The sequence below is a fragment of the Gopherus evgoodei genome, chromosome 1, assembly GCF_007399415.2.
Source record: "Gopherus evgoodei ecotype Sinaloan lineage chromosome 1, rGopEvg1_v1.p, whole genome shotgun sequence".
NCBI lineage: Eukaryota > Metazoa > Chordata > Testudines > Testudinidae > Gopherus > Gopherus evgoodei.
In genome coordinates, this window is record NC_044322.1 from 149,562,701 (window position 1) to 149,589,362 (window position 26,662).

Consider the following 26,662-nt stretch of genomic DNA (forward strand, 5'->3'; position numbering starts at 1 on the left):
GATCCCATCAATTTGTGCCCATAATCTTGCTCCAGAAGCTCCGTTCTATGTATGGGGAATCTGCAACAGTCACGAGCTGAATCAGCTGCGTTCTGGCTGCCATGTCAGTACTGCCCTCTGAGAGAGGCCATTGATAGGACAAATATCGCTGCTGAAACATCCAACAGCACAGAGATACTCTGTCTGATTACCAAAATAGGAGTGAAAGTATAAGCAGAAGTTCTTCCACTGATGCTGGATTACTGTTACTGGCTCTGGTTGCAGGGAGCTTGCAGACCCAAAAATGGATCTGCTGGAGATTTTGGCAGGCCACAAGCACTTCCAGTCAAGTACCACAAGATGGAGAGACAAGTTGTCCTACAATATACCATGAACCAAGGCCTAGAGAAGCTACAGCTAGCAAAGGCGTTTAAGAATCCTAGGATAAGCCCCCAGAAGTAACGAGATCTGACTTTCATATACTACAGTTCTGCTCATAGTTTTCTGGGTCACTATGACCATGACAAATAAGAAATAGAAAACATTTCTGTATTAATAAACAGGAGATAAAAAGGAATGTAAAAAGATATCCCTTTCACAAAGTCTTGGAATACAGAAATAGTCAATGACAGATTATATTCAGAGTCTGATAAACTTAGAAATCACAATTTCTGTGTAAATGCATTTGTAAATCTTTTACAAAAAGAAACACCAAACACCAACAAAAAGAACACATTTTTCTTAATAACTAATTATTTCCTTTTAAGCTATGGCCAAAATTTCAAGCATTGGTCCCTAAAGTTAGGCATGTAAATCCATATTTAATCATGTAATTAGAAGTCACCTGATTTTCTGAGGTGCTGAATTCATTCATTTACAATTGACTTCAGAGACATATCTGGGAGCTCACTCATTTTCTAGAGAAAAGGACACTTCTGTGTAGGTGCCTAAATACTGATTTATGTGCCCATTTCTAGGCATCAAGGTTCGCAAATTTTGGTCAATACTGTTTCTTCTTTCAACCTGAGCAGTTAGACAATGTTCAAGGCCTTGAAAGGTTGTTTCTGTTAGGAGGCAAAACTGATTATATGAATCAAATGGTTCTTCGGTGTAATCCTGATTATCTACAAAGCATGTACACAAAGGCATGTCCAGAAGAGGATGATGCAGTGGTTAGGGCACTAGCCTCATACTCAGAAGACTCTGCTCTCCAACTTCTTGTGTGACCTTGGGCAATACTGTTTCTTCTTTCAACCTGAGCAGTTAGACAATGTTCAAGGCCTTGAAAGGTTGTTTCTGTTAGGAGGCAAATGGTTCTTCGGTGTAATCCTGATTATCTACAAAGCATGTACACAAAGGCATGTCCAGAAGAGGATGATGCAGTGGTTAGGGCACTAGCCTCATACTCAGAAGACTCTGCTCTCCAACTTCTTGTGTGACCTTGGGCAAGTCACTTAGCTTCTCTGTGCCTCAGTTCCCCAGCTATGAAATGGATAATAAAACTTCCCTACCTCTCAGTAAGGCTAAATACACATCAAAGTCTGTGAGGCATTCAGATACCACAGTGATGGGGGCCATGTAAGTACCATAGATAGAAAGTCCTGATTCTGTGAACACAGTAGAAACAAACAGGAAATGTTCCCTTTTTCAAAAATTCAAGTCTAGCTTCTCATTAAGAACTCTACCCAAAAGAAGCTCTTTTGGCTTTCTCCTAGGGGCATACATCACTGATTCTCCCACTACCTGCTGGATTTCCCCCTGCTTTCAGGTTCTTTTCATACATATATGCATTTGCAACCAAATCAATTCCCCAGATCCTAAGTATGCAATCCTACTCCAGGAAAGTTCCTCGGCCTACATGATTCAGCTTCTACTCAAGCCTTGCCATGCTGCTCTGTGCCTTGGGTGATGGCTTCCATTGTTTCTGCTATTAATAAACAAACAAGTATTTAATTGCTACCTCATTTAGCCTGAATGAGGGGTACTTGGAATACTCATCAATTTCTCCTTTAATCTGTGACTGACAGCCAACATTAACACTTTTCAGCATAGCAATATATATATATTCAAATAAAAACCAGCAAAACCTTTCCCCAGCCCTCTCCACAGGCACAGAAATCTAAGGTAGCAGAATAAGTACAACGCCATTGCACAGGAGACATGATCTGAGGAAGCGTGCAAGGCCTGCATGATGCAGAACCTAGTGCCACAGAGGCTGCCTGTATAATTTTAAGGGTTTGGAGTGGGAAAAGAGCTGGAGTGTGGCTAGTGGTTCCACAAATATTCCCCATGGAGCAGTGCCATAAATGCTACGGAAGCTACTCTAGCCTCAGAGCAGCAGTAGCAGCCACAGAACAGCCAGGATTGGAGAATAAATCCTTCCCTCTTCTCAGCATTTTTTAACAGAATACCACTTATTTAAGTGCCTGTACATGGCTGCAGAAAACTAACTTTCGGCACCCATTTAAAAAAAGAATCTTGACCATACCACTGTTATTAAGTCACCCAACATCACAGCTACAATTCTTGTTTGCTGCTTTTTTTTCTTCTTATTTGATAACAGGTACAGATTAACCTTCATGTTCATTCAGAGAAAAAACATACACAGGACAGAATGTATAAGTACTTCTAACAGATTAGAATTATATGTCATAATATCATTGCTAATATATCTAACCTTTATCCAGCGATGGTTAGCCTCCTTGAGCCTATTTTCAAGCTTATGTTTTTCTTCTGGGTTCAGTGATGTACTTCCAAGTGCTGTTCCTCCAGTTTCAGTTAATCGTTTCAGTATTCCCTTGTGTGGAGGTAGCTCTTCCACTCTTAACTGGAACAGACAAATACAACATTGAAAATGAACTGTGGTAGAATTTTCAACTCCCTTATCTTCGCTGCTATTGATTAGTCTATCAGCTGCAGAGACCAGGCTCAGGGCTCAATTCAACACAAAATAGCCATGGCTTTCTGAGTTAAAAAGGCTCAGAAAAACAGCAAATGCTGACTCTATTAGGCAGACCTGTAGTGAGGAAAGAGTGGCTCTCTGAGGAGACCAAAATGGAGGGAAAACAAGCTTCCCGGAGGGAAATAAAATAAAAGTTCATCTCTGCTATGTGATTAATCTTTCCTTCTGGTCACCTGGTGCTTTACTAACTGCTGCCTTTTGTTTGTGTGAACTATAAGCCCTTTAGAGCAGGTTCCATGTCTCTTCCATGTTCTGTGCAGTGCTAAGCACTCTAGTCCAACCCCGTAAGCAATAATGTTCATAATATATTCATAAACACTGCAAATCAGAGGGCTACTGATAATGTTTAGGATTGTCCAACCTATCGTGTCTGTATAATCTGAATCCATTCCCCTTCCTGTATGCAATTACTGCAAATTTATAGTGTTAATATAACAACATATGAAGTAACCAAAGAGTTATATAATAGAAAGTGCAAGCTTCCGCAGCCATCATTTTAAAAAATGATCAAAATTTGACATGGGCCACAAGAGAATCTTTAATAGTTACTATATCAGTGGGCTTGGAGTAACTTCCTTTGGGTGGATCAAAAAGAAAAGAGGTGGCTCACAGCATGGCTTAAAAACCTGAACTATTAAGGAAAAAAATATCATCACCAGTAGGTTTGGACTTTGGACCACCCGTCCTTTAGGAGTTACTGGGGGAGGGGTTCCCTCCCACATTAACATACTTCTCTCCTGCCCACATTAATACATATTGAGAAGAGAGAATCTTCATCCATATAGGCGCTTTTCTCCTCCACCTGCTATCCAAAATGCAGCTACCAGCTACTGACATTAGTATATTTGGATCAGAGACCTCCAAAGCTCTACACATATGTATGAAAGCTCAGACGAGCTGCCCAGCTAAAAAAACAAAACAAAACAAACACACACCACTTTCTAATATAGATAGCATTTAATTTAGATTGTAAGCTCCAGAGGACAGGGATTGTTTAAAGTGCCATGGACATTTAATGCTCTGTACAGATAAATAAATAAATGCTGCACAAATAATATTTTCTTTGCTTTGTGCCTAGATTTCACATTTCTGATATTACTGACTCACAGGGTTAAGAACTAGGTTTGTGAGTGCTGGAAGCATATCAGGATCTAGAAGGGATAACTTAAACAAAGGCAGATGAAAGAGATGAAAAGTCTCTTCAAAATTCTCTCTCTGACTCACTGACATTCAGTCAGTCAAGATGAAGTCCATTTAGCCCTACATGCATCCTCCACAGATATCGGTAAGACAATCTGGTTTATAGGAATGGTCATAGGAATGCTAATATTACATTATGTGTCAAATAATGAAAGGATACTTTTCATTGGGAAGAGGAAGACTGCAACCTCTGTGGACTAAAAGGGCAGTAGAAGTGTTTTAGAAGGAGAGGTCACATAGAAAGTTTAAAATATACGGAAAGTAGCTGGAGCTCAGTCAGCGAAGTAAAGATAAACTCTAACTTCTTGCAGCAAAAAAAATAAGTCATATATGAAACAGCCCCCCTCCCCCAACAGTTTTAGGGTGCTTTACAACCAAATTTGTTTTAAAATTGTAGTTATTGAGGATGGTTTAGTTTTAAAAGCTGAACAGATCAAGCAGTTCAAATAACAATAGGGGAGAAAAACTGTATAAATGAAGGACAGTTACAGCCTGCTCTGTTTACATTGGTGTAAGATCATAATTAGGACACAACAGGTCATTAACTAATTCAGATCTCAACAGGAGACTAGACATATATGATAATAGAATTACAGGAGTGTTTGGGAAGCCTGGAGGTTCTCACATTTGGCTATGCCTGGCGATAACAGGGAGGCAGTTTTCACACATTCTGCTGGCACCTGGAATCTCTGGGGCCCCCATGACCTTTCATTTAAACTTAATTTTTCTTATCAAAATTGCCCACTTTGGGTTTTTTATTATTTTATACTTTTAAACACCCTTTTGGGGACTTCCTTCAGCCCTCCACAAGGAAATATCTTGCTGCTAAAATGGTTCAGCCAAGAAAGGAGACATTTCTTAATTAAATTGAAGAGCTGAATATTAAGCATTAGGTTTTCTTCTCTGTCTCATTTCCTGATAAACACAGGCTAGTTAGGAATGAAAAAAAGTGTGTTTTAAAACTCTATATTTTCAATTACTTTTTCTAGTCTAATTTTAATGCAGGCAATACATTCTGGTATCTGGGCTTTAAAACACAGGAGTTCCTATTTTTTGGATTATCTAGTAAATTGTGGAATAATAGTGATTAAGTGTTTGACAGAAATCAATCTGGATTAAGAACAACAATTCAATTTGTTTATGCAGATATGACAAACTAAGAAGACATTAAATATAAGAATTTATGTTACCTTCACTTTTTCAAGAGAGTCTTTTAACTGTTGCTCATTTCCCAGTTCAAGAGGAATACCAACAATGCTGTCTGCTTCCTCTAACCATAAAATTAACTCATTTAAATCTTCTTGCAATTCTGACAAAATATTTTTTTCTTCCTCCAGCCTACAGTAAAAGAAAAGAAGAAGAAGAAGAAGAAAACTATAGTGTTAATAGGGGAACTCTATGTCATATGTAATTATATTTCAAATGCAATCTTTATTATTATAAAAATAAAAAATCATCACTTTTTAACACAAATATAATGCATAACTAAATGGAGGAAAATATATACAGATTATTTGACATTAACAGTAATTATTTAAAAGCAAAAATTTACATATTCAAAATTAATCAGAAGAGAAACACCATTCATGATAAATAGAATTAAATGTATCTGAAAATAAGTTTGGAGTTTTAATCTGCAATTCTAAACTAACTTCCAGCTCAAATAATATGATTTTTAACCCACTACTGCAAGGTGCCAGCAAGTCATTAGGAGTTGAAGGTGTCCACCACTCTGCAGGATCAGCCCCCTTTGTCAGAAATGATATGAAAGCCCAATTTTAGAAACTGAAAGAAATCTAAAGACAAAGTTTACTAAATTGAATCCCTAAAATTAGGCCCTTATATTCAGTGGGGACTATTTTGGAGGGAACTATGTTTCTGTGGTTAAGGAACTGGATTTGGGATTCAGGAAAATGAGGTTCAATTCCCATCTGTGCCAAAGATTTCCTATGAACTTTGGACACGTCACAATTTCTCCACTTCCTCATCTGGAAAATGAGGACAATAATGCTTCCCTTCTTCCAATGTTTGTTTGCTTTGTCTATTTAGACTGTAAGGTTTTCAGGGCAGAGGCTGTCTCAGGCTGCGTATGCACTGTGCCTAGCCCAACGGGGCCCCAGTCATGGTTGAGGGTGCTAGCTACAACAACTACAATACAAATACACATACACACATAGACCTAAGTAAAAGGCCTGATTTTTTTCAAAATGTGATGAATGCTAACAAACCCCATCAAACTCAACAGGAGCTGTAAGCACCTGAACATCTTTGAGGTCAGACCATTTAGTGAGGCGTCCATGTGTGGACTTAAATAACTGCTTTTAAGCTTTTAAATTTGAAAATGATGGTCTTTAGTCTTCCTCCAATTTATACAATGGTTTAAAAATCATCAAGTAAATCTGCTTAACTGGGGTCTCAAGCCATCAATAGTCACAAACTTTTGTCCTAAACCATCCTGTACTTTGTGTCCCAACAGCCGGCAAGTTCTGTAAACACTTGAGCTGCTAGGTCTTGAGGCTCTAGCTTATGATGGGGCTAAAATAGCACTCCATATACTGCCTGCAGCCACCAGACTCCTTCACCTAGAAGAAACCATGCCTCTGTGACCTGCTCCTCATCACAGAACCTTTTCCTCCTGACCATTTAAACTCCTCAACAGTAACAGAATCATCCTTAACAGATGCATCACACTGCCCCCTGTAACCTAATACCGCTCACTTGCATGTTAAAACACGAATGGTTTAAATGAATATTGTGACAAATGCTATGACCCTGCAGGGTGTACATGTGGACAAGGCCCCTTCCCCTTGGCAATAGGGAGAGAAGTCAGAAAGACCTTGATCCAGGAAGTAACCTTGCTCTGAGAAAACCAACTCCATGTGGCAAACTAGGAGCAGCAGGGAAACCTGATGGGGAACCACATGCAGAGCTGGTGCTGGGGGAACCACACATGGAACAGGCTATACCTGGCAGATGTTACCACCGGAGTCAGCTCTGTGTAAAGCTTGTAGGAAAGCAGCAGAAACTGGGCAGGGAACCAGTGCAGAGACAGTTCAATAAGACGTACCAAATACTGATGCTGGCCTGGAAATCTGCAGTGTCCTATTTGCGTTTAGCAAAGAGTAGATTGGAGAGGGTTCCCAGGCATTAAGCTTGAGGAGCCCTAATTCTCTAGTGGAATGCCCTCCCCAACTGCCCAAATAGTACTTTAAAGTAAAGGTCTGGCATATCAGTGCACCAGCAGCAGGAATAATTACAATATTAATAGAGATTCAGATTTCCAAGGGAGGTGGGAAGGAGATGTGTATGGTTATGAAGGGAATTGCACAGGGCCTAAATATTCTATTAATCAATTTTACATGTCCCCAACCAGGAGACATAAGCAAATGTTGATTGGGATTGTGATATTGCATCATTATGCACTGATGTTTGTCACAACGATGCAAAGATACAGAAAGGCCCCCATGCTACAAACATAAACATGTAGTCACACTGAAGTTCATGGATTGCTCAAGTGAACGAAGTTACTCAAACAAGCAAGCGTTTGCAGGATCTGGCCAAAAAGCAGCGTCAGCACTGCAAAAAACACTAGTGTGTGGGGGGAGGAGGGAAGACAACCACAAAAAAAACACTAGTGATGAGAGAACTTCAAAAGCTTAGTTTTTTATTAGTTTGATAAGTATCCAGAAATTCGGTTGCCTAGAACAGTGGTTCTCAAACTGTGGGTGGGGACCCCAAATGGGGACCTTTGAATGTGGTCAACAGGGCTGACTTAGACTTGCTGGGGCCCAAGGCCAAAGCCCGAGCCCCACTGCTCAAGGTCAAAGCCAAAGCCAGAGGGCTTCAGCCCTGGGTGGCAGGGCTCAGGTTGCAGACCCCCTGCATGGGGCTGAAGCCTTTGAGCTTGAGCTTTGCACTCTCTCCAGAACACAGGGGCTCAGGCTTTGCCTTTCTCCGCCGCCCCCTCCTCCCCCCCCGGGGCAGGGGCGGGCTCAGGCTTCGGTCCCCCTTCCTGGGGTTGTGAAGTAATTTTTGTTGTCAGAAGGGGGTTGTGGTGCAATGAAGTTTGAGAATCCCTGGCCTAGAGGACTAGAAGCCTGTGAATAGGCTTCTGCCCACACAACCATTCCATCCCCTCAACATGGACTAAATCTCCCAGCTGGTATCTATTTCTGGGATTTCAGAATCTGGTGTCTCCCTCTGAGCTGACTCTCCCCCTGTGCAGCTCAGGTTAAAATACAAGTAGCCAGGGCCAGCACTTCCATTAGACTACCTGAGCAGGTCACCTAGGTCAGCAGGATTTGGGGGGCGGCATTCTGTGCGCTTCTCACATAGCGCACGGGAGCTTCTGGTTCCGCTCCTGTCGCGCCGCCGAAGAAGGACCTTTTGCCAACGTGCCGCGGAAAACAGTGGCAGGCAATTGAGCAGCTCAGTGACTGCCGCTGTCACCTGCAGCATTTCGACAGAGGGTCCTTCTTCGGCGGTGCGATGGGAGTGGAACCGGAAGCTCCCGTGCGCCCCATGGGGAGCGCACAAAATGCCGTCCCCTGAATTCTGCCTAGGGCGCCAGAAATTCTGGCGCCACTCCTGCAGGTAGCATGTACTATGCCCACATCAGGTGCTGGGAGGAGGAAGTGTCAGACCCCAACCACAACAACAATCAAGATAGTGACTCCAAGCAGCTCAGAGGGGAAGAGCAGGGCATAGGACCATTGTCAATAAAGGAGAACAGACAGCACAAATAATAGAAATTGGCCAAATATGTGGGATTCCTGCTTTTAGTGGGAATCGTGGGACGTCTCTGTTAAAGTGATGGCTGGCATACTGGTGGGAACTTTGTCCTTTTCTAGTGGAATGAATAGGGATGGCCTTCCAGGATCAAATAGAAATATCTCAGAAGAAAGGTTTCCTGACAGTCCAAGATAACTGGATATGGTGTACCTCAATCATTCCCATTTCTGTGTTTCCATTTCAATATAAAAACTGTATTAAGATGGAGATAAGACTGAGACTACATAGACTCATAGAAATGTAGACCTGGAAGGGACCTCCAGAGGTCATCAATTTAGCCCCCGATACTGAAGCAGGACCAAGATACCCAGAGCATCCCTGACACACTTGTCCAATCTGTTTTTAATAATCTCCAATGATGGGGATTCCATAATCTCCTTTGGAAGCCAATTTCAGAGTTTAATTAACCTTCCAGATGGAAAGCTTTTCTTACTACCTAACCTAAATCTCCCTTACTGCAAATTAAGTCCACTACTTCTTGTCCTGCCTTCGGTGACATGGAGAACAATCAATCACCATCCTCTTTATAATAACCCTTAATGTATTTGAAGATTTAGTAGTCGTCTTTTTTCAAAATTAAACATGACCAGTTTTTTAATCTTTTCTCATACATCAGGTATCCTAAACCTTTTATCATTTTTTGCTGCTCTCCTCTGGACTCTCTCCAATTTGTCCACATATTTCTTAAAATGTGACACTAGAACTGGACATAGTATTCATTTGAGGCCTCACCAGTGCCAAGTAGAGACTATCTCCTGTGTCTTATATAAAACACTCCTGTTAATATGCTCCAGAATTATATTCTCCCTTTCTTGCACTGTTGGCTCATATTCAGTTTGTGATGCACCAAATTCCAAATCCCTTTCAGCGGTACTACTGTCAAGCCAGTTATTCCCCAGGTTGTTTTTGCGCATGTGATCTTTCCTTCCTAAGCGTAGCATTTTACACTCGTCTTTATTGAATTTCATCTTGTTGATTTCAGACAAATTCTCTAATTTGTCAAGGAGACTTTGAACTCTGATCCTGTCCTCCAAAGTGCTTGCAATCCCTCTCATCTTGGTGTCATCTGCAAATTTTATAAGCCCTCTTTCCCACACCATTGTCCAAGTCATTAATGAAAATATTGAATAGTATTGGACTCAAGACAGACCCCTGCCGGACCCACTAGATATGTTCTTCCAGTTTGACAGCAAACCATTGATAACTACTCTGAGTATGGTTATAGTAATTTCATCTCGGCTACATTTCCCTAGTTTGCCTTTAAGAATGTCATGTGGGACTGTGTCGGAAACCTTACTAAAATAAAAATATATCACATCTATAGCTTCCACCTTATCTACTAGGCCAATAACCCTGTCAAAGAAACAAATTTGTTTGTTTTGGCATGACTTGTTCTTGACAAATCCATGCTGTCTGTTCCTTATATTCTTATTGTCCTCCAGGTTTTTACAAATTGGTTGTTAAATAACTTGTTCCAGTGTCATTCCAGTTATCAAAGTTAGGCTGGTCTGTAATTCAGCAGGTCCTCTCTGTTCCTGTTTAAAGATAGGTACTATCTTTGTCCTTCTCCAGTCCTCTGGGACCTCACCTATCCTCCATAAGTTCTCAAAGATAATCATTAATGCCAAGATTCATTCTAGGGCAGTGCTTCTCAAGCCGGTCTGCCGCTTGTTCAGGGAAAGACCCTGGTGGTCTGAGCTGATTTGTTTACCTGCCACGTGCCAAGGTTCGCGGCTCCAAGCCAATGGGGGCTGCTGGAAGCAGCACGGGCTGAGGGATGTGCTGGCCGCCCTTCCCGCAGCCCTCATTGGCCTGGAGAGGCAAATCGCGGCCAGTGGGAGCCGCGATGGGCCGAACCTGAGGACGTGGCAGGTAAAAAAACCATGCCAGACCACCAGGCACTTTCCTTGAACAAGCAGTGGACTGGCTTTGAGAAATGCTGTTTAAGGTATTTAAGGAACAAGTTGAAGCAATTTCGTAAGGCCCAAATGACTTAAAAATATCTAACTTACATAAATATTTTTCAACTTGTTCTCCCTATTTTAGCCTGTGGTTCTTCCCCCAGTTGTTAATATTAATTGTGTTAAGTATCTGTCACCATTAACCTTTTTAGTGAAGACCGAAGCAAAACAGGCATTAAACTCCTCAGCCTTCTTGATATCATCTGTTTTTAGCTCTCCTTCCTCACTACACTTCCCTTCATCTTTTTCTTGCTCCTAACAAATTTATAAAACCTCTTCTTCTTGCCTTCTGTGTCCCTTGTTATGGGCAACTTATTTTGTGTATTAGCCTTTGTGATTTTGTCCCTATGTGCTTGTGCTATTCTTTTGTACTCCTTAAAAATTCATCCATGTTTCCAGTTTTTTAAGGATTCCTTTCTGATTTTCAGGTGGCTAAAGAGCTCCTGATGGAGCTATATATTGGCCTCATATATTTTTTTAAATCTTTTCTTCATATTGAGGTAGTTTGCTGCTCTGCCTTTAATATGGTTTCTGACAAATTGTAAGCCCTCCTGAACTCCTTTTCCCTTAGATTTTCATCCTGTGGGACTTTACCTACCAGTACTCTGAGTTTTTAGCAGTATTATAAAGTAAAATACATCACAGGGAAGCAGTTATCCTCAAACCAAGATTTATAGACTTAGGAAAATCAGAATTAAAGTTAAGTTGAAAAGAAATCCAAGCCTATTAAAATGCAAGGCCGTACATAGCTAGAGCATCTAAACAATCTTAACTCTATCCTGTAGGTCATGTAATAGCCATATGATTATAATTAAGGCATTTTAGTATTTGTAGTCCCAGATTAAATTTAAAATATTTTTTTAAAACACACTTTTCAAAAAGTCACCTTCACAGTGTTTACAATATCCCTGTAATGCATTTTATCCTTAAATTACTGATACATATCTCAAATTTAATTTCTACCTTATAGTTTTGTTGGGGAACTTATTTGTTTTTATAACAAAAGTTATAAATTCCATACAGTAAATCCAAAGTGACTATTACCATATGAAATTTCTAATATTATTTTTAATGTATTATCAATTTAAAATGTGAAACAAAAATTATATACAAACATACATATATATACACACACATACATATATACGCGCACACACGCACACACACACACTTTTATGCCAGATTCACAAATAATCTCTGGCTGTTTTACACCACTCTGCAGCACCACAAACCAGCCAGTGTATGCAAAGTTTTCCCCTTTCATCTGTCCTTCTCATCAGCCTGGATGAACCATCTCCATAAATTCCTCCTGCACCCTCTACAAGCTACTGGATGCAAACAACAGTTTTCCATCTCCCTCCTTCCTTACAACCGCTGAGGATTGGTCCTGCTTTGAGCAGGGGGTTGGACTAGATGACCTCTTCAGGTCCCTTCCAGTCCTGATATTTTATGAGTCTATAACTCTCAAAATATGCATGTGTGTGCACACCCCCTCTCTCTTTTCCCCAAATGCACCTCCCACACACACAGTGTCCCTTTCCCTCCATCCCCGTCTGTCAAGTAAGTCTGGTTCAATGGAGAGCTGTTGAACATATGTATTTGGGAGTATGACCACTGGCGCTGTTATTTTTTATAACTGAAAAGAATAAAATCTTTTTTAGATAAACGCATGAAGAATTGCACTCTCAAAATGGACACCATCTCCCACCATTCTCAAGGAGACAGAAATCACAAGCTATCCACTCTTTTAAAACAGCCACTGCCTACAGCTAGACTGCCTTCAGTTGTAATTTGAGACAGTTGGCCATCTTTGCTAAGGGCAGCCTCAGTTCCACTGAGTGTAATGGGAAAATACAATCATTTTGGAAGAGGGCAAGTCTTTGTAAGTTTCTGAAGGAAAAGATTATGTGCTAGTCTGTGCTGAAGGAGAAACTTTCAATTATAAAGAAAGTCAGACAAAAGTGACCCATAATCTCCTGAACAAATGTATTCAAAACTTACCTACATGAGAAGTTTGCATAGTCTACTTCTCTTGTTACTAACATCATGTGAGACCAAAAAAAAAAAAAAGTTTAAAACATGGTACCAAATTTCTTAAAGGATCCATTTTTAGTTCAAAGTAATTTTTGGGAAGGTATACCTATATTTCTTATACGTAACCAAGAGGTTGCCTGAGTGCAAAGTTAAGTGCAAAATGCCTTAACTGTAGAGTTGCAACTAGTATTAATAATACATTCTTTCCAATTTCAAAAACTATTATTAAAGCAGGATAAAAATTGATTTAGTGTCTCTGTTTTCCCATACTTTTTCACTTTTCAGCACGATGGTTACTGCCAGCAAGAAAGTCAGAAAAAGCAAAGAAATGAAAGCTATTTGAAACTATGTCATAATTTATTTATGGTGAGAAGGACTTTTTAACCAGATATGCTTCCTGATGGATGAGCAAAAGGGATGGTGTTTTCCTTTACAGGAAAAAGAGACTCAACAATAAAATGCCAGCCTCACACCCTTTAAAACAAATCCCTCCAAACAATTGTTATTAAAAAATATACATCTTATATGACAAATAATTTAGAACTTGACAGATTTAAGAATACAGAAATTCCAAAAATGAATCAGAGTCTCTTGGAAGCTTGGCTTTATATCTAGAATGTTATGGAAAAATCTCCAACATTATTCTAATCTATGAGAACGACCCCCTTATTTTAAATCTGTCAGTTACATTTTTATTGTAATATTCTTCTCTCTTTAATTCTTAGCACTCAGAAAAATGTGTTCAACTGATTTCAAGCTTCTAGCATAGATTTTTTTCCTTCACATGTCAAGACAGCTGCATCACTGTTTTATTGTGGTGGGAGGGAAGAAAAACAGAGTATTCCTTTTATATGATAAAGTGTAAGTCTGAAAACTGGTAGAAAGAAAACTTCTAATTACCACCTAAATAACTCATTTGTATCATCAATGGAAGAAACACAGATCAGTCAGCAGTGAAAAGGTACCAACAGGGGAACTGTGTTTGAGAGTTGAATTGAAATTCCTAGTATAAGAAGAGACAGGGAATCATAAAACTATACAGTATAGCCATGAAGTTTTTATAAGTCAACACTGTATTTATTTACAGCAAATGAAGTATTCCCATTACATGGGGGGAATAAAGACTAAAACTCATGACAGAGAATCGCGGACTGCTTCAAAATGGAATCTGAGGTAGTCACTTGGTGCCTACGTACTACCTGATATACTCCACTGCCTGGCCAGTTGACCTGGTCTCACATTCACAAATGCACATCAGGTTGTTATCCTTTCACCAAGGAGTGCATTATTTTTTTCTTACAAAGTAGCAGTGTAATGCAAGAAGAAACTTTTTTTGTCACTTCACTCCTCAGCCCAGAGTCACCCTCTGAGCTTCCCTTCTGACCTACCCCTTGCTCATATCCTCCCAAGTACCTCACTAGCCCAGTGATTACAACCCAGGTCCTCATAATCCCACAACATAATTAACTGCCTCTAGCTGAGCCTGACAGTGACCAGGGCACTGCTGATAGTGCCCTGTCACAGAAGTGTATAAAATTCAACAGTATAAGAGAATTCTACTTTCCAACCAAGCTAGCAACACTATTGAAACTAACCTTCCTTCCATCGCTGTAACACAATGCACACCCAGTTTTGCTATGACCATATACAATTAATAATATTTTAAAGTTCAACTTCGTGTAGTAGATTTGTTTCTTTTATAGGAATTTAGGTTAATATGTTCATCAGGAGCTGATATATACGTAGGCTTGAAAGGATTAGATTTTTATCATAAATATCTATTTCTCTGAATACACACAAACTGACAAAATATTTCCATCAATAGTAATCAAAATGTACAGATAGGCAAAATAAGAAAAACGCCACTTGAGAAATTATTAGGGTTAGATTTAAGGGTATTTACTTTGTATATTTTGACATGAAATGTTGTCAATTTGTGTTTTAATGGTTGTAGACCTTTTAACTTTGTCTGATCCCTCCAATAATTTCCCACAACTGTGGAAATTGTACATAGAACTCATAATTTTGCACAGCTGTTAAAATGTAAATCAATAAACACCAGAAAGAATGCTTAAAAATAAACAGCAGTATTATCCCAATAGTACACACACCCAATTACAAAGCCAAGTTGCTGACAGGTTGGTACAACAGTACAACCACATGATGCCCCCTACCACCAGCACTTTGGCCTCAAGCTAACTGTTCTACACCTGTGTCTGAGAAGATCACTGTGGTTCACAGATTCATAGACTCTAGGACTGGAAGGGACCTCGAGAGGTCATCGAGTCCAGTCCCCTGCCCTCATGGCAGGACCAAATACTGTCTAGACCATCCCTGATAGACATTTATCTAACCTACTCTTAAAAATCTCCAGTGATGGAGATTCCACAACCTCCTTAGGCAATTTATTCCAGTGTTTCACTACCCTGACAGTTAGGAACTTTTTCCTAATGTCCAACTTAAATCGCCCTTGCTGCAGTTTAAGCCCATTGCTTCTTGTTCTATCATTAGAGGCTCAGGTGAACAAGTTTTCTCCCTCCTCCTGATGACACCCTTTTAAATACCTGAAAACTGCTATCATGTCCCCTCTCAGTCTTCTCTTTTCCAAACTAAATAAACCCAATTCTTTCAGCCTTCCTTCATAGGTCATGTTCTCAAGACCTTTAATCATTCTTGTTGTTCTTCTCTGGACCCTCTCCAATTTCTTCACATCTTTCTTGAAATGTGGTGCCCAGAACTGGACACAATACTCCAGTTGAGGCCTAACCAGCGCAGAGTAGAGCGGAAGAATGACTTCTCGTGTCTTGTTTACAACACACCTGTTAATGCATCCCAGAATCACGTTTGCTTTTTTTGCAACAGTATCACACTGTCGACTCATATTTAGCTTGTGGTCCACTATGACCCCTAGATCTCTTTCTGCCATACTCCTTCCTAGACAGTCTCTTCCCATTCTGTATGTGTGAAACTGATTGTTCCTTCCTAAGTGGAGCACTTGAATGAATCCAAGCAGATGCAACTAGTACACAGTGGTGAGTGTGCATACACACACAAAATCTAAATCTATCCACCAAGGGCATAAAAACTTCTTGCAGCCTTTTTACTCCTCCAACATCAATGCAGCAGAATTACAGCCAGCAGAGCTAGTACACATAGAGAGCCAGCTAATCAACCCAGACTTTCTGGTCCATCCCTTGGAATCTCCCTCTGTGAAACACTGAGAAGGAGAGGGAGGAATAACCCACTCCTAGATGTAAAAGGATTTAAGATTAAAAAGTCTCACTCATGACCAGCCTGCACAATCCAGCTTGCCGTGTCCCAGATTTTGACTCCACCACACTCTCAAGAGCTCAAGAAGCTTTGAAAAATATTATAGCCACCACCTATAAAAGACCATGCATCTCCTGGAGGGTGAAAGCCAGTGAAGAACAGCTGCATCCCCTACTAATGTAAATTAGAAATGTCTTGTTCAGAAAAGCATACTTGTCAAACTCCTTGAAAATTACAACCATCCACTCAATCCTCAAGCAAAACAACACTGGATTCCTCCTGATGCTCTCTCCAGTTACTGTCTGATCTCCATCTTCCTGTTCCTGGACAAAATAATTGAGCAAGTAGTAACTACCAAGAAGCCACTCTTTTTCTAAAATACAGAGTGCACATCTGGAGTAGGAAAAATCTTAATATAAAGCAGTGTTATATACTGATGTTACCAAATAATTATTAATAACCAGCATGCATTTTCATTGCCTTCTGACAGCATAGTTTAAAAATGCTTTATATTGGTATTTGCAAGCTAAAGTGTTATTTCTTTGTTTACCTACAAATGTAAGGTATTAGTAGAATTTTATTCAAGCAAGTGGTAGTAATAATAATGAATGGGGTATTTAAAACTCTGCATCTGCAATTAAGTGCTAGATATTTTATTTTTAAAGTCATCTCAATGCAATTAGATAACAAAAAGCAGTGGCTTCTGTTTGAAATATTGGATGGGTAACAGTTTGCATTATAAATGTTCTTAATGCATTTTCAGGAAGTGGAATGGCAGTGATTTTGGTTGTAAAAATACATATAGTGAAAAGGGGAACATCAAAATGTATTACTAAGTTCTATATAGTCAAATATTAAATCACATTTTTAGTCATTTATATAATATACATTCACAAGTTATGTACAATATGCAATTTCCAGCTAAGACAAGATTAGAAGATTCCCTTTTGGCCTACCTGGTAGAAACACTGCCTCTATACACCTCATGTATTCTGCACTAGACTGAGTCTCAGCTGCTGTTATGTGTAAGAAACCAGCATAAGCCCAGCCGCCTTAGGGAAGACTTTATTAATTTGTCAATTCTGCTTAGTGTCCAAACAACAACGTGTTCTGAACATAGAGCAGTATGAATATGGAGGTCAGTTATACCTTCTGTGAGCTGACTGGAGAGCAGAAGGTGCACCACTCCATAGGTATGCATGGGTGAATGAAGTGGTTAAAGTACTTTGAAACAGGAGTGAGGTCTCTTGCTGCACCAAGCAAATAAGAGGGGAAGCTGCAGAAAAGTGCTTTTCTGCAAGCAAAGGAGGGGAGTGGGCTCTCTGCTTTGAGTTCTGGAGGAAACTCTATTTCATCCTCCCTCTTTCCCACACTTCCTTTAATTAAGTTTGAATCTTGAATGGACAGTTGGCTTTCCAGGAGACCTGCAAGGGCCTTTCTTGAGAGCATCACTGGCTACACACTGACTATTATCTTTGAAAACTTGTGGTGATTGGAGAAGGTCCTGGATGATTGGAAAAAGGCAAATATAGTGCTCATCTTTTAAAAAATGGAAGAATCATAGAATGTCAGGGATCTCAGTAGGTCATCTAGTCCAACCCCCTGCTCAAAGCAGGACCAATTCTTAGAGAGATTTTTGCCCCAGATCCCTAAATGGCCCCCTTGAGGATTGAACTCACAGCCCTGGATTTAGCAGGCCAATGTTCAAACCACTGAGCTATCCCTCCCCTGATGAATCAGGGAGATTTTGGCAAACCAATAAAGTGCCTGAAACCACTATAGCTTATTGCTAAAAACAGCCAAGTCACCAGATGCAAGGCACCAGGCACCAGGTGGCCATGTAGCTTGACCAAGGCAGGAGGAGAGGGGGGGTTGGGTGCCACAAAAAGGGCAGCTTGACCTCACATCCTTCCTGATAAAAATTGTATTGAAGTTGCTGAAACATGCATTTTAGACAAGCAGGATGTGCCCCAGTAATGTCTATTGGGGCCCCAAGGCTGCAAATTCTGGAAAAACTCACACTTGGTTAATCAATAATCAGAAGGAACCTCTTGCTTGACCACTGAAACTGCTTACTTAAGTTTTCTTTAAGGGACATGTCATTCTATTACTAATGTATAAATAAGAGGAAAAAGTTTGAGCTAGTTGGACTCTTTTGGACTTTCCCTCTGGATACATCTTGTGGTCTCCACTGGCAGACAGAAGATTGAGCCACCAGAAGCCTGCCACTGTGTCACTTGAGAGTCACACTCAGCTTTGGTAATAATCAAGGGTTGGGGGTGTTTTACTAACCTGTTACGGACATATGTAAGTACTTGAGACTAAGTAAAGTTTAGCTTTAAGTGAAAGCACTCTTGTGTTGTCCTGTTTGTGACAGCCATCTATTGGTTAGATGGCCACGTCTCCCCTGATTTATTTCCTGACACCTCCTCACACAGAGTAAAAGTTACCAAGAGCTTTGGGTTGAAAGAACCCCAGGCAACAGAATTTGGAGGCCCCATGAGGAGAGGTAGAGAGAAGGAGATGGATGGTGAAAACAGTTTATAGTTTGTCCATTGCAATAGGAGGTAAAAGACGGCGGGGTGGAGTCACTCCCTACAAGTTCCCGTGTTGCAGTTCATGAGTTAATCTATGGATACATTCTGTTACTGGAACTCAGAATTCAGGCTGATTGCCTTCTCAAGTTCAGAAATTATGTCCAGAGACAGGGAAACAACTGGAAAGAATGAACAGTTGAACACGATGTTGGGATTTTGTACGAGTATGGGGGTAATGGACCCTGGAAGCCTGGTGCCTTTAATGGCCCTGAAACCTTGCTGCAGCTCCACAAACAATGGGATATCTGGGTTAGTGCAGGAAGGTCCAAATGTTAGGACAAAGAAAAAGGCTGCTTTGCATGGGTTGTGGATGGTTGTGACAACACTGGATCAGGAGATAGATTGGTTAGAAGACCAGGTGCAGGAATTGGAAAGAATCAGAGCTGAAAAGGAAAGTGAAGTGATTAATTTGAAGGCAGAATCTGATACTCTCAGAGCTACGTCTCTGACACAAGCAGCACAGATTGTAGGAATGCAGAAGCAGGTATGTGACAGTGAGTGGGTCAGTAGGAAGTTGCAGGGGGAAGTGTCTGAGTTGAAACAACAGACCACGGAGAGCAAAGCTGCAGTCAGAGCCCTTTTGAAGGATTCACAAAGCAGAACCCAGGGAGATTACGGGAAATGCCAGAGACAGATTTGGGCCCTTAAGGCTCAGTTCGGAGAGCAAAGGGGGATTGTGGCAGTGATCAGAGGGAATTGTAGCTGGGAGGAAGACATAAAATCAGAGGAGGATCCCAATCTATCCCCCCCTTATTGCAATTATGAGCTGACGAACACTGGTGAGTTCACACTGGATCCCATCAGGCACTCTCCATATAGTCCCCTACAGGAATTACTGGAAGAGCTGCAAAGGCCTGCTTCAATGGCCCCCATAATCACAAAAAGGGGACCTCAGGAAGGTCAGGGAGGAACAGAGGAGTGGGTGGAGACTAGACCCTTTACCCCTGACCACGTTAGGGCAGTAGGGAAATCAGTTGGCCCGCTGAATAGGAGCACAGCCTTGCGGTGGATGGTAAGAGTATCTGACATGGCTGGATTCACTCCAGCTGATGTGACAACTATATGCAGGGAGGATTTTTCAGGGCTCCCTTATGATATCCAGATGGGGCCTCCCCGGAGCAAATGATACAGAGAAGCATATAAATGTGCAGACGGAAGTAATACACACCCCCTTGCTGGGAGAAAGCTCCACAGATATATTTCGCCAGGAGAAGCAACAGGCTGGGGAGAGAGTAGAAAGTTATGTAGTGAGAAAGAAATTGGCATGGAGACATTCTGGGATGACAAATGTCATTAACCCAGACTTTGCAGCCCTCCCTTTCAAACAAGCTTTAATCCAAGGATTTCTCCCTTTAATTTGTATGGCCTTAGTGGGTATGGATCTGGCAGCAGTTCAAACAAGAGATATTGAGGATAGAGCAAAGCAGGCCTATGAGGTCCAAAAGGATATGCATCCTCCTAAAAGGAAACCTGATACGGTGGCTGCCATAGCCCCTCCAAGTAGGGAAAAGAAAATGGAGACAGACCGCATAAGGTGTTGAGGCAGAACACCTGACCCATGTGGTGGGGAAATTTGGAAGCGGCTTTTAAAAGTACGAGCAAAAGGAAATGATAGACTGGCTGCCTACTGCTGAACTTCTAGCAAAATTGGCAGAACATGAACTGGCTGAGCAGTGAGGAAAAGCTCCAGTGCACCACCGATTGCTGCCCTATAGGGAGGTTGAGTGCCCCAGAATCCCCCCAATTGTGGCATACTTAAACATCGACGACTGGGGGAGGTTCACGGTTTAGAAGTTTGCAGGAGGGGTGTTTGGACAGAATTTACTAGTGGACTTAGGTGCCACCTACTCCCTAATTAGTACCCAAAATAACACTTGTTTGGACCTCTGACTGGGTCAAAACCTTACAGGGATTTAATGAGGCACAAAGCATCAACCCCTTCTGTAAAAAAAAATCCATATTGTGTGGAGGCAAAGAAGAGCCAAGGGCAATTTGGCTTGATGAATTTGGGGAGAGAAGGTATTCTAGGAATAGATGCTCTGAGGGAACTGAGAGTGCTGGTTGATTGTGCTAATGGGGTTTTGTGGTAAATGCCTCCTTGCACCTCATGGGAGACTGTGGAGATTTCATCCAGCTATGGAATAGCAGCCCTTAAAGGCATCTCAGGCAGGGCCGGCTCCAGGCCACAGCGCACCAAGCGCGTGCTTGGGGAGGCACACCGCAGGGGGGGCTCTGCCGGTTGCTGGGGGACCGGAGCCGCGGGACCATTGGACCCTCCGCAGGAACGCCTGCAGGAGGTCCACCGGAGCCGCGGGACTAGCGAGCGGCAGATCGCCCCCCGCGGCCTGCTGCCGTGCTTGGGGCGGCGAAATTGCTAAGAGCCGGCCCTGATCTCAGGTACTGGAATGGCCTGCTTGGCCCCCCAGCAGTTTTGGCAATTGCAGATAAAGACTGGGAGGTGTGGGCCAAGAATAAAATAAAATCTGGTAAAATTGATGCAGAAATCCTAGTCACAGGCCCTGATCCTCCAACCCAGAAGAAGTATCAATATCCAAAAGAGGCAGAAGCCAGCCTAAAGGAAACAATTGATGGGCTTTTCAGCCAAGGAGTTTTAGTGGAACAGCCCAGCACTAACAATGCTGCCATATGGCCCATCCTTAAGAGTGATGGCAAAACCCTTAACTGGGTGACTCCACCTATGGCCCCCATAGTGGCTAAATATCAGGAGGTAATGGCTTCCATTGTAGGAGGGGCCCAGTGGTTTTCAGTTTTAGATTTGGCTAATGCTTTCCTTGTTATCCCCTTACACTGAGAGAGCTACTATAAATTTGCTTTCAGCCTTTCAGGAAAAAACCAATTGTGTTTTGCCCAGGTCCTCATAGAATAATGCACCTGTTATCTGCCATGCCAATGTAGCAAAAATGTGGGAGGGAATGCCTAAAAGGGATAGTGTGATTTCTTATGTGCATGATGTCCTGGTCTGTACACAGATCCAGGAGGAAAATGTAAAGGTGTTGGACAGAGTGCTGCAAAAGATTCAGGAAACAGGGTTTAAAGTAAGCCCAAAGAACTGTGCTCTCAGAAGGTACACTATCTTGGAATAACCCTGGGACAAGAAGGGAGCTCTCCTGACCAACAGAGGGTTGAGCTGATTCTCAAACTCCCAGCCCCCACTGATGTAACCGCTCTGAGATCCTTCCTGGGTATGGTTAACTTTTCCTGAGATTTTATAGAAGGGTTTTTAGAAAAAGCAGCCCCGCTGCTTGAATTGTTAAATGAAGGGGCAGAATAGACCTGGGGCCCACAGCAGCAGGAAGCCATGGCCCAGTTAAAACAAGCCTTGGCCCTATCATATCCCCGGGTAGGAGAAGCATTTGTATTACAACTAGCAACTACAGACAAGGGAATGGGAGCTGTGTTAAGCCAGACCCATGGGACAGGTCTCTGACCTGTAGCTTATGCCTCCAAGACCCCGGGTGAGCTAGAGAAGGGATTCACCCCATGTGAAAAGGAGGTCTTGGCACTCATTTGGGAACTACAGCATTGGGAATACCTGGTGGGTTTGTCCCCTGTGTTACTAAAAACAACCCGTTCCCCAGTGAAGTATGTACTCACTGGGAAAATCAACAATGGCCACGTATCTAGCCTTCAAATGGCAAAATGGACCCTTGCTTTGTTAAACAAAAATGTAGATATGGAAAAAAAACAGTCCTGTTCCCAATACTTTACAGCCTCCTGATAGAGGAGGAAGAGCACGAATGCCCATTACCTGAACCACTGCCTTGGAAGACGTCACTCTTCGAGGGAGAGGCCATGCTGAGTGAGATGCTGGGAATAGCAGATGTTGTTTGGTTTGTGGACGGCTCTTGTTTTTACAAAAATGGCCATCTGCATGTGGGCTTCGCTGCTGTAAAAGTGCCTTTGGGGGAGGTGCTGAGGGGACAGTGTCCACCATATTCTGCCCAAGCAGCCGAAATTGGGGCTATAGCAGTAGCACTGGAAAATACCCCCACCATTCAGGAGGTAGCCATTTTCACAGACTCAGACTGGGTCCTTTGGTCCCTAATGGATTGGGTTCCAGAATGGAAAAAGAGAGGGATAAGGTCTGTACCGCTAGCAAGTTCACAGATGACACTAAGATAAAAGTGGAAGTAGATAAGTTGGAATGTAGGAATAGGGTCCGGAGTGACCTAGACAAATTGGAGGATTGGGCTGTGACAAAGCGGGACTGTTCTTAATGTTTCCTCTGAATACTGTGTGGGTGCCTCAGTTTCTGGTCGACACCCTGTCTCCTGGCAACTAATGGCCTGGGCCCTTTCCCCCTGCAAGGGGATGCTAAAGGTGTGGGAGAACAAGGAAGTCAGGTGACCTCCTGGCCCAGGAAAGGAACTCAGCAGAGAAAGAGGGGCTGGAGGGGGTTTCAGCTGGGAGCTGGCTGGGGATCGAAAGTGAGGGCAGATGGGGTTGTCTGGCTCGCTGGGCCCCAGAATGGAACCGGCTGAGAGGTCCCGTCCTCTGTACCTACAAGCTCTGTTTGAGACCGTGTTCCTGTCATCTAATAAACCTCTGTTTTACTGGCTGGCTAAGAGTCATGTCTGACTGCGAAGTGGGGTTGCAAGACCCTTTGGCTTCCCTAGGACCCCACCTGGGTGGACTCATTGTGGGAAGTGCACAGAGGGGCATATGCTGAATGCTCCAAGGTCAGACCCAGGAAGGCGAAGCCGTGTGAGCTTCTTGCCCTGTAGACAGTCTGCTCCAAGGGAGAGGAGGCTCCCCAAAGTCCTGACTGGCTTTTTGGGGAGCAGTTCCAGAGCATCACCCGGGGACTCCGTGACATGGGCCAAAAGAAATCTGATGAGGTTCAGCAAGGACAAGTTCAAGATCCTGCACTTAGGATGGAAGAAACCCATGCACTGCTACAGGCTGGGAAGCGACTGGCTAAGCGGCAGCTCTGCAGAAAAGGACCTCAGGATTACAGTGGATGAGAAGATGGATATGAGTCAACATTGTGCCCTTGTCGCCAAGAGGGCTAATGGCATATTGGGCTGCATTAGCAGGGGCTCTGCCAGCAGATCGAGGGAAGTGATTATTCCCTTCTAGTTGGCACTGGTGAGGCCACATCTGGAGTACTGCCTCCAGTTTTGGGTCCCCCACTACAGAAAGGATGTGGACAAATTGGAGAGAATCCAGCGGAGGGCAACAAAAATGATCAGGGGGCTGGGGCATGTGACTTATGAAGAGAGGCTGAGGGAACTGGGCTTATTTAGTCTGCAGAAGAGAAGAGTGAGGGGGGATTTGATAGCAGTCTTCAACTACCTGAAGGGGTGTTCCAAAGAGGATGGAGCTTGGCTGTTCTCAGTGGTTGCAGATGATAGAACAATGAGCAATGGTCTCAAGTTATAGTGGGGGAGGTCTAGGTTGGATATTAGGCAATACTATTTCACTAGGAGGGTAGTGAAGCACTGGAATGGGTTATCTAAGGAGGTGGTGGAATCACCATCCTTAGAGGTTTTTAAGGCCTGGCTTGACAGAGCTCTGGCTAGAATGATTTAGTTTGGGTTGGTCCTGCTTTCAGCAGGGGTTGGACTAGATGACCTCTGAGGTCTCTTCCAACCCTAATCTTCTATGATTCTATGATCCACCTTTCATACATCTGTATCACAGAAGGGGGCTTCACAGACTACTTCCCCAGATATCCAGGAAGCATTATGCTTTCCAGAGACTGAAGCAGGGCCCTATCTATTTTGCAACTGCACAGCCAATGAATTCAGTTCTTAGTTGCTCTGGTCCAGGGCCCCAGGAAACCTTAATCTGCCTCTGCACATGGCCATGGAATTTGATGTTTTTCCAAGATGCTATGGAATTCAGCATTTTTGCCATTAATTTGCTATTTCACCACAGCCTGCTGCCCAACATTTTCTTTTTGTGTCTTTCGGATCTACAAGAATTATCTTCAGCTACTTCTTGCTCTCCAGCTTTCCACACAAGAGGGAGATAACTGGACTACAGAGAATGCTCTCTGTACTGTTCTATGGCAACAAGTAGCAGGGTTCTGGGGGCTCTGAACTGAAGTCTAGTTCGCAGCCACAGATCAGCTAATAAGCTGTGTTTCCTAAAGAATAGAGCAGCACAAATTGCCTGAGGAGCCCAGGAGATGCATTGTTGAAGCTAGCTAGAAGCACCCCACTTTCTCTAGTGCAGATGGTGGTGGGGAAGGAGGTTTTGAGCTAGGCTTCCTGGGTAACAGCTCAGGAGACAAGGTCATGGAGTAAAGCTGGCCCCCCTGGAAAGCACAGTGAAAAATAAAATCCTTGAAAATAATTATTGACAAAATGTACATCAAATGAGTATTTTCAATTATGAGCCAGAGTTGTGAGACTTTGATTGGGAGCCAGAGGCTAGGAAGGAAACAAAAGAATAAATTAATATTGCCAATGGAATTTAAGGATTGTTGCCATGGAACATTGTCACATTGTATCACAGAACAAAAAAGGTCTCTAGGTATAAAGCATCCAGCCACCTTATCATTACGCCACTAGCACTGATCCTAGCAGCATCAGAGGCACTCTCAACTTCTTTGGGTGTCCAGTTATGCCTCCCACAAACAGGCATGTAAGGGAAAGTTAGGGTTTCTCATACCCTCCTGTCCTTCTAGCATTTCTCCATTATGGATGGATACATAATTTTGCCCAGTATAGACAACAATTTACACCTCTGTAAACCGATTAGAGAGTGGTTTTCATAGTATCCACTCACACTAAACCATACAGGGCCAATTCTGAACTCAGATAAAAACATAAAGTGCTCAGTACCATTGCTACAAGTTGAAAATATATATTTGACTGCAGAATTAAGCCCTAGTTTGCCTCACCAAGCGATTCTGACTCCTTTCCCAAGCTCACCCAAGTCAACAGGAGGAATACTGATCTCATTGGGCTTTGGATCAGGCCCATACTGACCTCAACATGGACTTTTTTCTGGTACAATATTCTGTATCAAATATCACTTGGCAACACTGTTTCTAGAGGGGAATACTGCAACCATAAAGTGCATTACTTTCCTTCAAATGGTAGTTTTGTGTTATGATTGCTATTTGCTGTAAGTGCTGAATAGAGCAAAACCATATGTAATGAAACAGGTGAAATTATCACAGCCATCTAGCACACAAAAAAAGATACTTCATAATGAAAAAAAAATCTCAATTAGTAAAATTTTCATTTCTCACATTAGCCTTTGCCTTGAAGCTAAAACATTTACTGTCGTGTTTTACCAAACAGCATTTAATTAGATTGCAGTGAAACAAAGATTCTAGGGCTATTTACAAAATGAAAAGTTTAAATGGTCATTATTAGATGGTTGTAACTTTTAACCTTGTCTCACTTTTTTACTTTTGCAATTTATTAGGAAGAGCAAATTATTTGATCATCAAGGTAATCAAATATCAACAGTTTTAAATTAATTCATGTCCCTCAGCTTTAGGCCAATGGCAACTAGTCACCTCACAGAGGTGACACACACTCTCTCTGGAGGAAGAGAGAGAAGAAGAGAACGGCTGCCAGATGTAGCAACTTGTCAAGTAAATAATAGGCAAGACTTACTATCTGGAGCATGAAAGCATGATAGCAAATGACTGCAGGGCAAAAAAAAATAAAAGGTGGGTGGGTGGGAGCAATACAAGTAAAGTTGTAAACGAGATGCAATGTTCCAGGCTATAGTATTTGATCTAGGATTTTAGACTTTACAGAAAGGGTGTTTTGTGGGTTTTTCTCCCCTTTGTTTTTCTTTTTTTAAAAAACAAAAATTCAGTGCCAGTCAGTGGCATATGCCTTAGGGACAGAAATATACTTGTAGACAATTGGAATTTTTGA

The 26,662-nt window shown here is 42.1% G+C and overlaps 1 protein-coding gene across 10 annotated transcripts in view; it reads right to left on the bottom strand.

Annotated features, from left to right (window-relative positions):
• DMD (dystrophin) overlaps positions 1–26,662 on the bottom strand; it is a 1,715,077-nt gene that overhangs the window by 675,329 nt on the left and 1,013,086 nt on the right. For all 10 annotated transcript variants that reach the window (XM_030575515.1, XM_030575505.1, XM_030575489.1 and 7 more), the window contains 2 exons: positions 5,332–5,479; positions 2,657–2,806 (listed from right to left, as the gene is read on the bottom strand). In XM_030575515.1, coding sequence (XP_030431375.1) covers positions 2,657–2,806; positions 5,332–5,479 — 298 coding nt within the window. The remainder of the gene's footprint in view (positions 1–2,656; positions 2,807–5,331; positions 5,480–26,662) is intronic.